Source organism: Humulus lupulus, chromosome 2, assembly GCF_963169125.1.
Source record: "Humulus lupulus chromosome 2, drHumLupu1.1, whole genome shotgun sequence".
Taxonomy (NCBI): Eukaryota; Viridiplantae; Streptophyta; class Magnoliopsida; order Rosales; family Cannabaceae; genus Humulus; species Humulus lupulus.
Genome location: NC_084794.1, coordinates 282,335,619 through 282,348,981, shown reverse-complemented (window position 1 = coordinate 282,348,981; position 13,363 = coordinate 282,335,619). Strand labels below are relative to the sequence as shown.

Below are 13,363 nucleotides of genomic sequence, written 5' to 3'. Positions count from 1 at the left end.
GCAATAAAATTTCTACTCATTTCTCAAAAAAAAAAAAAATTGCTCTGTTGCTTCTAAGTCGATTATACATATACTTTCCATAAATAAACTTACAAATATATGTATGTGAATGTATATATATATTTATATATATGTTTGATTTCATGAGAGAAACTCATAGTGCAAGTGTCAATCTCAAAGATCTCAGCTTTGTAACTCTTGTTTTCTTTGGCTAATTCCAAAAGAGGAAAAATCTATTAAACTCAAAAATAAATAAATAAATCGTACACACAATACATAGTAGAAACGAGGAGAACTAATCCAAGATGGCTGACCTGGAAGAGTATCATGTCTACATTTGGGATACTTGGACTTTTCAGTACACACAAAAGACTTTGACCCTCCTTTTCATTACGTTTGTTTGCATTTTTATTTCGTAATGCCTACAAAATAAAAAATAATGAAAATTGTCAGCTAAAACATATGTGTAAATATAGATATCATTGGGTATAAGTCATTTAAAGCTACACTTAGGACCACACTAGAAAATATGTTACTGCAATTCTGTAAAACTAGTGTTGAAAGTCCTTACTAAAGACAAACTCTAGCTTTCACCACACTAAGCTATTTTTTTATATCAATAGAAAAACCAAGACAGATTTCATAGAAAGAATCCTAAACAAAATCAGGGAGACAATTATACTAAACATTAATAGGAGAATAAGGATTATAATACAAGATATAACCTATAACAATGCAACACACACATTTACCAAGCTATATAGGAAAGCAAACATACATGCGTCATGTGCATTTGAAAGTTGTTATCTTACTCCAAATAGATATTGCTTTTCTTGCTTCAAAACCAACCGTTCCAATCTATCAACTGCCTAGCTTGATAAAGAAATAATTGTCATCAAAGAATTAAACAGAGCACAATGGTATGAACTAAAAGAATAATGATCACCAAAAGAAAAGAGAACAAAAGACTAAAAAAATAATAAAAAGTTTCTCCACTGGAAATAAAAAGTTCTTAACATGTTGAGACAATTAAAAATAAAAAACAGGAGAGAGGTCCACACATACTTTTGTCATATTAAGTTACCACACTTATTTGATGTCCTCCCAAAAAATAAAACATCTCATCAGATAAAGACCAAACTTGCACATAGCAAACGAAAAGAATTATAAAACTCAATATAATGCTCTCCCCTGCTTTTTTTCTTCGTAGACTGAACTAAAGGAGACAACAACAAAAATTAGAGAAACCAAATTGAGAAGTAAGAAGTTCAATAGTATTCCTAAAAAATATAAAGTATACATCTTAAACTTGTTCTCAGTGCTACATAAAGACACTGCTATATATTATATTACATTCAAAAGAATAAAATAAATATTTAACAACTAAACATATACAGATAAAAGAAAACCATGCAAACACTTTCGACAAGAAGCTTTTGCCTTTATTACTGATCGAACAAGCAATTAATCAATATATCTTTAAAAAATCATGCATTAAGGACTAAAGAAAATTAAATACAAAGCCAGGACATGGTGTAACTGTTACTTGTAAATTGAATGATACAAAAATAACTTTAAGTAATTTGGATGAAACATTATAAACAGAAAAAAAAAATATGGGCAAACGTATTAGAATATCAGTTTCCACAACATTGGACCCCACACAAATGATGGTGGTTAATTACATAATTTATATTCAAGTAGTGCTTATATAAATGTCTCTGCCTAGTGGAGAGGTGACCTTAATTATAAATAATTAATATATAATATTTCGATTGACTCTTTAAAACATGCATAAACGTGTCTCAAATATAGCATTAAGATCATCCCACAAAACTTGGAACTCTTCTAAAGGAGCTTAAAAATGTCTCAAACCTTTAGATTTTGGAGTCTAATATTAAGATTATATGATAAAACTTGGGACTTTCATCAAACAGGTGCTATATAAGACAATTGTAGAATATGCACAAACTGCTATAATGATATAATCATGCAACATACCTATGGAGCAAAGAAGTTTGAAGCCTTACGAGGTGGAGTTAACAAGGTGAACCACTCTCTGCTTATATGTCTGGCACTGTTCCACCAAATCAACAATAACCTCTTGTCTAAGGCCCTATAAATCATAAGAAACAAAAGATTGCAAAAAATAATATTAAATTATTAAATATATTTCCAGTTTGCACGAAAATTTGTTTGACAAATTTTCGACACTGAATTACAAGCTATAGAATTATAAATTACTCCTAACTATAATAGACACTTCTCTTAATTAGGTAGATTAAATTAAACAGAACTTTAGGCAACAACCACAACATTCTGAAAGGAAAAAAAAAAGATCTGTTTGAAAAGGAATCTAACAAAGCAAATCTAATAATATATGTTTTAATTTACAAAAAAAATTTAGGTCAAATAAGTACCTCTTTATTCTCTGGATCAATTGCGCTAAGCATTTCTGTAAGAACATCCATTATGCCACATGCATTCTGAATTTCTGACAAGCTAACAAAAGAATTTCTATTTAACCAATAAATTCATGTACACCATAGATGATAGCTTAATGCAAACATCGACCCTTTAAAAGTATAACACTTGATTGACAAAACATTCAATTTTCCCTTAGTTATTATACACATGGACAAAATCTCAAAATAAAGCTCAAGAATCTTCCCTACAAGGACAGAAATTAGCAGATAAATCATCTGGTGTTTAAAATTCTAGGATGCAGTAAAAGCTTTACACCAACTAATTACTTTCTAATATTAGAGTAATAGACTACTGTAGTGTCTTGTCATGCAGTTGTAAGTATAATAAATATTTTAAACCATTCATTCATAACAACTATGAACAAGTGCAACAAGGAAAGGAGCCAGAGAAACTACTGCAATAATGAATAAAATATTCCTTAAAATATACTTCAAGCGGCAGTATGTTTAAAAAATCAGAATTATAACTAAGAAAAGGATGTTGTAAAGTGCTATACCAATAAGCAAATTAAGTTGCCCTCAATTCATATAGCAATACAAGGATCCGTGTATGCACCTCAAGGTAGGAAACTCAAACTCTGCAGACGGCTCAGTTGTATCTTGATGAATGTCATAACTGCGTAGATTCTGTGGATATGAAGACAATGGTTGCCTTTGTGGAGGGGTAAAGACCGGTGCAGCTCTTTCAGATCTCTGCGGAAATACTGCTCCAGCACGCTGAAGGGTAATGGAAAAAAAAATTATAATTTGAAAAAGTGTGACAATACATAGTTTAAGAAAAAAATTACTTGCGGTTGGAAGATTAAAATAGTGATATCTTTAATTGAAAATAGAAGAAAAAAAAAAAGGCAAATTACATGTTCCAACCGTCAATCCAAAGTGAATTCCCTATATACAAAAATAAAACACACAAAAAAAAGTCTAAATTATTCTAACTCTGGATATTGTGAGAAATAGCACATCTTTATGAAGTCTTGTCAATTTCTCAAATATTAAATTCATTTAAGAATCATTTACTAACCAAATTGCATAACAACACAAATGTAATATATAGATGTATGTATGTATGACGGGAAACTAATATATATTTATATAAATATAAGTTCTTACAAAATGGAACCAGGAAATGTTTGGATAAAAAATGCTATGACTTGAGAAGAAAAACTCAGATTATCCCCAAATGCTTCTCATCGTGCAAACAAACAAAGATCACACAAAAAAAATATACAATATTTAAATGAAAAAAAAAACATATGGTAGACCTAATAAGAAAAAAAAATACAAAATGAACTTAATCCATATATTTTGAAACTTTTAGAACAATCCCAGACAACTTTATTCATTAAAAAAATACCAAAGAAACTTACCTTTGCCCTATACACTATAAGAGATTATCAGAGATACCAAAGAAACTTACCTTTGCCTTATACAACTTTATTTAGTGATGAGTTTAGCAGTGGCCTCATAAGCAGCCCCAACCTTCCAGACTTTGGGTATGGCATTTGTAGAGAGAACCCAATAAGTGTACCCTAAACTGGCTGTAGCTTGGAATCTCAAGGTGATCGGTCCGCTGCTTGTTGGTGGATTTGCCATGTCCCAAACTGCCCCATAGGCTCTGCGCATGGGTTTCCATTGTTTGGTATCCTCCTGTACATAAACAAACAGCATTGGCTCATCAATCAATTTATTGGTTAGTATATTAGTATTAAAGGTTAACATCAGTTTTCATCTTTTTAAAAGACTTATTTTATACATTGAATAATTTTCCAATGGTATAGCATATTTCAAAGAGACCTTTTTGGACAGTTTTAAAAATGGTGTTGAGTATTATTAAGCTATATAAAAAAATGAAGGAGCATTGAAGATATATACTAAAATATTCATATATATACCTGCCACAATTCAATTGCTGTGATGTCGTTTTGGCCGTTTACATATAAAACACTTAAAGCCAAGTAGTATGGATAATTGTTGTTTTCATTGATCTTGTAGGTGACCTTGTCCTTGTAACCTGGGTACTTGCAAGAGATCCTTTTATATTCTACTTTAACCACACCATAACTGAGTAACTTTTTGTCAATGTTTGGAAGAGCCAACTTTTTGTAGGCTCGTGGGTTGAGTATGAAGTTAGTCCTATCACCTTCCCCAGAATCAGTAGGATGACAATTTCAACCCTGTCTCTAGTGTATATATCTCTCTCAGTTGCAGCAACAAAAACTTTTTTCACCAAATCAATGACAGCATCCTGTCATTGCAAAGGATTTGTGGATCAGACAAAGGCAGAGTAAGGACCATATATGAATGGGTAATATAAACTTGAGGTCAAAGATTATACCTGAGCAGGCAATAGAAGAGGGCTGGGAGCCTTTAGACGCTTATCCAAAACAGGCATGATAAGTGTTGAACCAGAACCTTGAGAGCTATATCCAACCTTCTCGTAGGAACCAACATCAACGTATGTGAAGACACACCCTTGCCTATTGAAATCAATACATCTAATTAGCATGCAGAAAGGTCATCAAACAGGCAACACTAGAGTTTTATCGATTACCTTCATTATTGAGACCACCTAAAACATTGAATGAGTAGTAAGGAAAGAAACGTTTGTAGTAGAGAGTGTTTGACAGCAATTGGGCCATAGCACGACAGCTCATTTGTTTGTTATGTCGATGTTGATAAATCTGACAAATTATGATATAAGTTATAAATAGATGAAAACGAAAAGGAAGGCAGCTACCTAGAGGGTCAATCAAATACCTCACACCCACTCATGAAAGTATTTTAAAGTATGTAGATATCTTAGTTTATTCAACTTGGTATTGCTACTTGAAGCCTTACCAAATTTTTAGCATCCAATTGCTTCTGTAAAGCTCTCACATTAGCTTGAAAACCAGATGAAGCCATCACGGATTTATCAGCTCTGTGAGTTTAAGATAAATTACAAGCATACAAAAGAGCAATTAAACCACAACATCAAGAATCATAGGAGCCAATCTAAAAGCTTTTTTCATCTATGAAAGAGTCCGATATAAAATCATCAAGCAACACAAAAAAAGGAAAAGATTCATTTTATTGATGCTTATTGAAATAAGCAACAATTTTCTATAGGGAGATCAACAAACACACACATAAATACATATATACATATATCTTGCTACCAAATTATCCAAATAAACATTGATTAACTGTAAAGGTTCCACTCAACAAAGTGTAAAACGGAACCCAGAACTATAAATTTGCTTTTACATAAACCAAATATTAAATGTTCAATATATTGAGTCTGCTGCCACAGTTCAAATACGAATTTGACGACCACAAACGCACTACAACCCTTTTTCAAGGAAATAATTATAATCATTACCCAACAGTCCAATAAGTTTAGTAAAGCATTTGTTCATCCTAAAACCTACGCTTCCAACTCAAAAAACTCTCCTAGATGAAATCTTAGCAAGTAAATATCTATTAAGAGTGGGAGAGAAGCGTATAGTTTACATATTTTTGAGTTATCCCGGGTAAGAACATTATAACCAGTCGACATCCGAGTATCGGCGGCTATCACACAGTAATCGGCTCCCGCGATTGCCACACAGGATCCGCCATTGTTGTCGTAGGGGGACCAGTTAGCGTGTTGCTTGTTCATTGTGAAGGTGAAGGGCTAAGTCGGAGCAAGAGAAGGGCCTTAGGTTAGGGCTTGAAGAGGAGTGAAATTGGAGTATTGTAGTGTGACCCTTTCCTTTATTTTCCTTTCTTTTTTCAGATCTTGGCTTCGGTATTTGGCTGTCTTTAGCTTCAAGAAAATGAAAATGGTACCAATGGCTATGTTATACCTTGTTTTCCAATCCATAGGTGTCAAATTCTCTCCTAAACACAAAAAATTTCCCATTAGAATCTCAAAATACTAACAAAAGAAAGAAAACCCAGAAAGATGAGAGAACCAAAAAAATTTGGTGTGTTAAGTTTTACCATGGAGAAGAGAAGCAACAGAGCCTATGGAAGAGAATTGGAAAATGAGGTAAAGACCACTGTCAATACAACAGCCAAGGAGTGATAAAACGTTTCTATGGTGGACATGGCCAATGGTTCCAATCTCAGTCAAAAACTCTTTCTCTTTTCTCTCATCCGAAGCTATTTTCGTGAGCCTTTTCACAGCTATTTTGTCTCCATTTCTCAAAACTCCTTTATATACCTCTGTGTAGCCTCCTTTTCTGGCCAAATTATCTGATACCCACATCACAAAACACCATTATAATCCAAAAGAACAGAAAAAAAATGGCAAGAAGAAGAAGAAGAAGCTAACCTGAGCTGAAACCATCGGTGGCCTCGGAGATTTCTTCAAAAGAGAAGAATTTCCAAATGGGTCTCTGAAAAGACTCGGTTCATACAACTCCAAAACAGTCTTCTTCACCATTGGGGTTTGGAGCTTTCTTCTCTACTGCTGCTTCTTCGCCACTGCCACGTTTGCTGAGCTATACACTAATTAGAATCTAGATGTAAGAGAAAATGAATGTGATAAAGATGAGAGAGCTATCAGAGGAAGAGTGATTTGGGAGAGATAGAGGAGAACACGAAAGAGAGAAGTAGGAAAAAAATAAAGATATATGTTTTCAGTTTCCCTCTAAATAAATTCACTAACCCGCCAATTTTACACTATAGCGTATTTTATGTCCTATTTTTTTAACTAGCTTTTATAATACTTTTTCAATAATCTTATAACCATGTGTTGTGAAAAGTGGTTTTTCTTGTAGTGAATCAAGAGTGTTCTTGTTGACTTTAGTGTACAAAATGTGCAGATCGGCCTCGATCGTCGTTGATCTCACCTATATGTGATTTTCTAAGGAATCCTTGAGTGATTCTTGACTATTTCGGACCTAATCAATGGTTAGATTGCTATGCAGGGTGTTCCAAGAATAATAATCGCACTAATCAAGAGTGTTCTTGTTGACTTCAGTGTTGAAAATGCATTGATCAACCTCGATCGCCATCGATCTCACCCATATCTGGTAGTCTAAGGCATCCTTGAGTAATTTTGGACTATTCTTGACCTAATCAACAATCGTATTGCTATTCGGGGTGTTCCAAGAATAATAATCGCACTAATCAAGAGTGTTCTTGTTAACTTTAGTGTTCAAAATGCATAGATCAGTCTCGATCGCCGTCTATCTCACTTATATGTGGTATTCTAAGGCCTTGAGTGATTATGGAATATTCTGGACCTAATCAACGGTTAGATCGTTATTCGAAGTGTTCTAAGAATAATAACTACACTAATCAAGAGTGTTCTTATTGACTTTAGTGTTCAAAATGCACAAATCGGTCTCGATTGCCATCGATCTCACTTATATATGGTATTATAAGGCATCCTTGAGTGATTATGGACTATTCCAGACCAAATTAACAGTAAGATCACTATACAGGGTGTTCTAAGAATAATAATCGCACTAATCAAGAGTGTTCTTGTTGACTTTAGTGTTGAAAATGCACGGATCGGTCTCGATTGCCATCGATCTCACCCATATCTGGTAGTCTAAGGCATCCTTGAGTGATTATGGATTATTCAGGACCTAATTGATGGGCATATCTCTATTCGGGGTGTTTTAAGAATAATAATTGCATTAATCAAGAGTGTTCTTATTGACTTTAGTGTTCATAATGCACAAATCGGTCTCGATCGCTATCGATCTCACCTATATATCTAAGGCATCCTTGAGTGATTATGGACTATTCAGGACCTAATCAATGGTTAGATCGCTATTCAGGGTGCTCTAAGAATAATAATCGCACTAATCAAGAGTGTTCTTGTTGACTTTAGTGTTCAAAATGCACAGATCAGTCTCGATTGCCTTCGTTCTCACCTATATTTTGTAGTCTAAGGCATCCTTGAATGATTATAGACTATTCCGGACCTAATCAATGGCCATTTTTTAATTTGAGGTGTTCTAAGAATAATAATTGCACTAATCAAGAGTATTCTTGTTGACTTTAGTGTTCAAAATGCATGGATCGGTCTCGATCACCATCGATCTCACTTATATGTGGTATTCTAAGGCATCCTTGAGTGATTATGGACTATTCTGGACCTATTCAACTATCGGATCGCTATTCGGGGTGTTCTAAGAATAATAATCGCATTAATCAAGAGTGTTCTTGTTGACTTTAGTGTTCAAAATGCACAGACCGATCTCGATCGCCTTCGAGCTCACCTATATGTGGTATTCTAAGGCATCCTTGAGTTATTATGGACTATTCCGGACCTAATCAACGATTAGATCGCTATGCGGGGTGTTCTAGGAATAATAATCACACTAATCAAGAGTGTTCTTGTTGATTTTAGTGTTCAAAATGTAGAGATCGTTCTCTATTGTCGTCGATCTTAGCCATATGTGGTAGTCTAAGGCGTCCTTGAGTGATTACGGATTACTTCGAACCTAATCAACGGTCGGATCGCTATTTGGGGTGTTCTAAGAATAATAATCAGTACTAATGAAGAGTGTTATTGTTGACTTTAGTGTTCAAAATGCATGAATCGGTCTCGAGCGACGCCAATGAAACCCCATTTAATTTATTTTTTCAAAAAAATTATTTTAAGATTTTACAAGAATGACAAGGAAAAAATTGAAAGAATTAAAAATTGAAAGAAAAGTTAAAAAAAAAACCCCTCAAAAAAATTACTATTAACACCAAGGTTAATTATTTTCTAAAAGTAAAATAAATTTTTGTGAAAAAAATTATTTTGTAAAAGAATAAAACAAAAGTTATATTTTTCTTTAAATTTATTAACATCTTGAAACAAATAAATTTTATTTTGTAGTTAAATAATGGAAAAATTAAAAATTGTTAAAAAAAAGTTTAAGAAATTATTAAAAATTCAAAACTGTTTGTGGTGAACATGTCACCGCAAATAATTATGATTTCGCCGCAAATATCTTCATGAAAATAATCGCAAACATTTTCCTCCGGAATGGTTGACAAATTTTTGACCTCATTAGCTACGACCAATTTTGCCGCAAATAACCCAAAATTTCGTCGAATATAATACAAATACCCACGCTAATGAATCAGATTGGCGAAAGGTTTTCCTGCCAAATCAGAACCCTTTTTGCGGTGATCTTCTCGCCGCAAATAATTCTCTTTCGCTGCAAATAGTTCCATAAATCTATGAAAACATTTCAAAAGATTATTAGCGGTGAAATTCCAATTTCAACGCAAATAATGCCATTAATTGCGGCGACAAAAGGTCGCCGCAAATAGTTTTGCCGCAAAAGACCTTTTTTCTTGTAGTGATAACGGGAACAAAAAAATATACCTCTATGGGTTGTGGTGCTCCGATGGTCCGCAGCTCATCCTCCGCGTCGTCATCGTAGTCAGAAGATGGTGGTGGTGGTGGTGGTCCGACGGTTGAGGTGCTGTGGTGGAGAGAAAGGGAAGAAAGAGAAAGGGTTTGGATAAAATGAGAGAGATTCATTTTGGTGTTAGATTTTAGAAATAAGAGTTTATTTGGGGATATATTTCATTTTTGGGTATTGGATTTGAAAGAGTCGGATTGAATTTGTCGATTTCGGGTTCTCCTTCTGCGTTTATTTTTTTATGCAAGGGTCGAATGGTGAAGGTGACGAAGGGGCTTGGGTACATAAGATTATTAGGGACGACAGGAAAAATATTAGAAGTGACGCATCCCCCCTAATAATTTTCACCAAAAAAAGTACAGCGCCTAATATTCCCACCTACTTCAGGTCAAAATATATCATTATCAAGGGTGACTGCTGACGTGTCGTCCTTGATTTTTTTAATATTAGGGGCGACACAACATCGTCCCTGATAGAGTTGCCTCTAAAACTATTATTTTTTGTAGTGTATATATATTTATGTGTATGAGAGAGAGAGAGAGAGAGCTTTCTTTTGTTTAAAGGGTTGAAAATATGAGTAGGAGTTGCCATAGAAATTGAGTAGTTTGGTATTTTGAGTGATAAAAAAGAGTAAACGTAATCTTATCCATGACAGAATTTTATCCATAATTTAAATAAATAAATTGCAAAATTTCTATGTCCCAAAATGACTTATAATTTTTTGTATATCTAGAAAATTTAAGAACTTTTCCTAACCCAAAAACACCATGAAAATCAACTCTTAAGAACATAAACGATTCACACATAAATATTCATCAATTCATATATTACACATAATATAAAAAAAAATACATATGATACCCACATAGTAATTTGCATATGCAGGGATTAAAGATGGCATTGGTACAAATTGTTAAGAATAGTTCCTAGTGCTCATCAGAAATTGCGGTAATGGTAGTATTGCATACAACAATTTTTTTTCATATAAACAATGTTATATGAGGATCTTTTAATATGCAATATGTTAATCAATATATATATAATATGTATATGTAAAAATAATACGAAATGATTTACCTCTTGTAGCCTATCAAGAATCCTTGAATCTTTTCGTATATATTTCGAACTTCCTATCATCGCTAGAGTACTCACACCTAGATCTTCCAAGACATTCTCTACACCTCAAGATGTGGGTGGACACATAGAAAACAAGAATAAATTTTGTGAATCAAAAGTATTCTCAACACACGAGACTCTTGATTATAGGCTAGAGAGAAAGGTTTTTCTTTTGTGTGAAAAAGATGATAGTTTTTCTTCTTTGTAAAAACTTGTTCTTTCTATTTTCTATCATATAGAATATATAGACATTATTATCATCGTAATAATAACAATAAAATTTATCATCTTAAATAATAATAATGATTAAAGACAAAGTCTTACATTACATTTTAAAACCCTTTTCAAAATATTTTATTATTTAATTAAATAAAATAAAAACCAATAACTGATCATTATCAGTAGTGCTACACGCATAAGCAATCTAAGCCCTATGCATGTGGCACTTTCATTGAAATATGAGATTTGATTTTTCATGTGTTTTTATTTTAATTAATTAATAATTAGGAATTCTAATAAGGTATCATCTTTTTAAGGAAAAGATAACAACTTAAATTTCAAAATTCAAAATTTAAATTTTGAATTTCCATTTTCATCTTATTATTAATTAAATAACTATAATAATCAAACTCAATTTTGACTATATATCCATATTTATCCTTTCACACTTAAATAAAATAATTTATTAAAATCAATTTATTTTATTTCTACACAATTTCAGAAATTGCACAAATGCAATAATAAACTATGCAACTTCAATTATCACATAATTGCATATTTATCCCGAAGAATAAATATTCTCTCAAATAGCCCATTCATAGTTTGATCCCTTGTATTAACTTTTACCTTGATTAGTGTTGATAGAGCTGCCCCAGGGATCTATGGACCAATAATTCCAAGCTCCAATAAATAAAAGATTGTTAACCAAAACTCTTTAATTCAATAGTCATATTTATTAATCTCATGATTATTCCACTATAAATATGAGACTGCATTCTTGAGAATTAAAGACATATTTACTGAGTACTTTATTGTAACTATAAAGTGTCAATTGATATAGTCATTACATATAAATCAATCCTCTATTGATGATTCATAATTAAGTGGGAATAAAATTACCGTTTTACACTTTTAATTATATCTTGATTCCTAGTGTATCACTGACTTTACCAGTGAAGGTTAATTCACAATCTATTTATGAATTTGACGTCAATAACATTTTCTGTTCCAAAAGCCAACCCAATAGGAAACCATCATTCAATCGATAAGAAGGTATAGATTCCATTTCTGTCAAGCTATGTCCCCAGCCATATACATCATTGAGTCCCCAAAACAATAGTTCTTAGCCTGATCATTCTGACAAACTGTAACGTATGAATCAAATGATCAAATGACATATATAGGAGTTCATAGTAACTTTAGTATTAAGATCAGTTTGTATATGATCATCAGTTGATGTGTTTTTATAATACTACGAAATGGTATTTAAACAAGTATTATGAAATCACATCTGGTCTAGTTCTACATACTATCAGCATGAAAAGTACCTCCACAAAAGTGTCCTACTACACTAGTAACCCGGATCTAGGTCACATGTATTCATAATACTAGTGGATCGTACTAGAAGTAATTAATCTAAAGATTCCATAACTTTATTTTACTACGAACTATTTAAGTTCATTATCTCAATCTCGATTCTCTCATACTAATATGAGAATGAGACCACATAGATAAACTTGGGAATTTTATGATATTTACTTAATATTATTAACAATAATATAGTACATAAGCTAGATATAGACAATAATTCAATTCATTCATTTATTTCATTAAAACTATTTTCAACTACAATTGCTTTAAGGGCACAATTCCCAACATTAACATCTTTCTTATCCCATCTCTCTTACTCTTCTCAGCCTTAGATCACTACATTATAGGACCCTTCCCTAAGAAAGAGCTCATTGAGCACTCCTCAACTCCCACCTCATCACTACACAAAAAGACCTCTTTTGTGTCAGTCAACAAAGCTAATTGATGCCGATGATCGAGAATTAGGATTTTGTGGCAGTTAAGTACTGCCACAAATGCAAGAGTATTTACGTCAGTTTCAATACTGACAGCGTTAGTAGGGAAAATTTGGGTCAGTGGTAATATGACGTTGTTAATGCGACGTTAGCGTCAGTGCCTAATTGACGCTAACGGAAGGTTTTCGTCAGTGGGGCACTGACACAAATGTCACTAAACCGCGTGTTTTACTTGGATGTTTACGTCAATGCCCCACTGACGCAAACCTTCTGTTAGTGTCAGTTAGGCATTGACACTAACACCGTTAGACCACATTACATATACAACTTCGTCCCTGATTGCCCTAAAAACTTCTAAAAAAATTATCTGTGTGAAAACCCTCCACTCCAGCGG

At 33.0% G+C, this 13,363-nt stretch overlaps 1 protein-coding gene and 1 long non-coding RNA gene across 2 annotated transcripts; both read right to left on the bottom strand.

Annotated features, from left to right (window-relative positions):
• Nucleotides 1-1,999: 1,999 nt before the first annotated feature.
• LOC133816741 (uncharacterized) lies at nt 2,000-3,870 on the bottom strand. The gene is made up of 4 exons (XR_009885441.1): nt 3,597-3,870; nt 3,043-3,203; nt 2,421-2,502; nt 2,000-2,116 (listed from the first exon to the last, which is right to left on the bottom strand). It is a non-coding gene; the product is annotated as an uncharacterized LOC133816741 (long non-coding RNA).
• A 22-nt stretch (nt 3,871-3,892) lies between these two features.
• Nucleotides 3,893-5,390, bottom strand: LOC133815584 (expansin-like B1). Its single transcript, XM_062248404.1, has 6 exons — nt 5,325-5,390; nt 5,038-5,167; nt 4,822-4,958; nt 4,714-4,731; nt 4,379-4,648; nt 3,893-4,133 (listed from the first exon to the last, which is right to left on the bottom strand). The coding sequence occupies exons 1-6, from the start codon at nt 5,388-5,390 to the stop codon at nt 3,921-3,923; spliced, it is 834 nt and encodes a 277-aa protein (XP_062104388.1). The 3' UTR covers nt 3,893-3,920.
• Between the last annotated feature and the right edge of the window lie 7,973 nt (nt 5,391-13,363).

Coding starts and splice junctions, on each gene's coding strand:
- LOC133815584 (XM_062248404.1), bottom strand. CDS start 5,390: ATGGCTTCATCTGGTTTTCAAGCTAATGTGAGAGCTTTACAGAAGCAA. Junction 5,168..5,324: donor AATTGGATGCTAAAAATTTG/GTAAGGCTTCAA, acceptor ATAATTTGTCAG/ATTTATCAACATCGACATAA. Junction 4,134..4,378: donor CAGCAATTGAATTGTGGCAG/GTATATATATGA, acceptor GTTTATGTACAG/GAGGATACCAAACAATGGAA.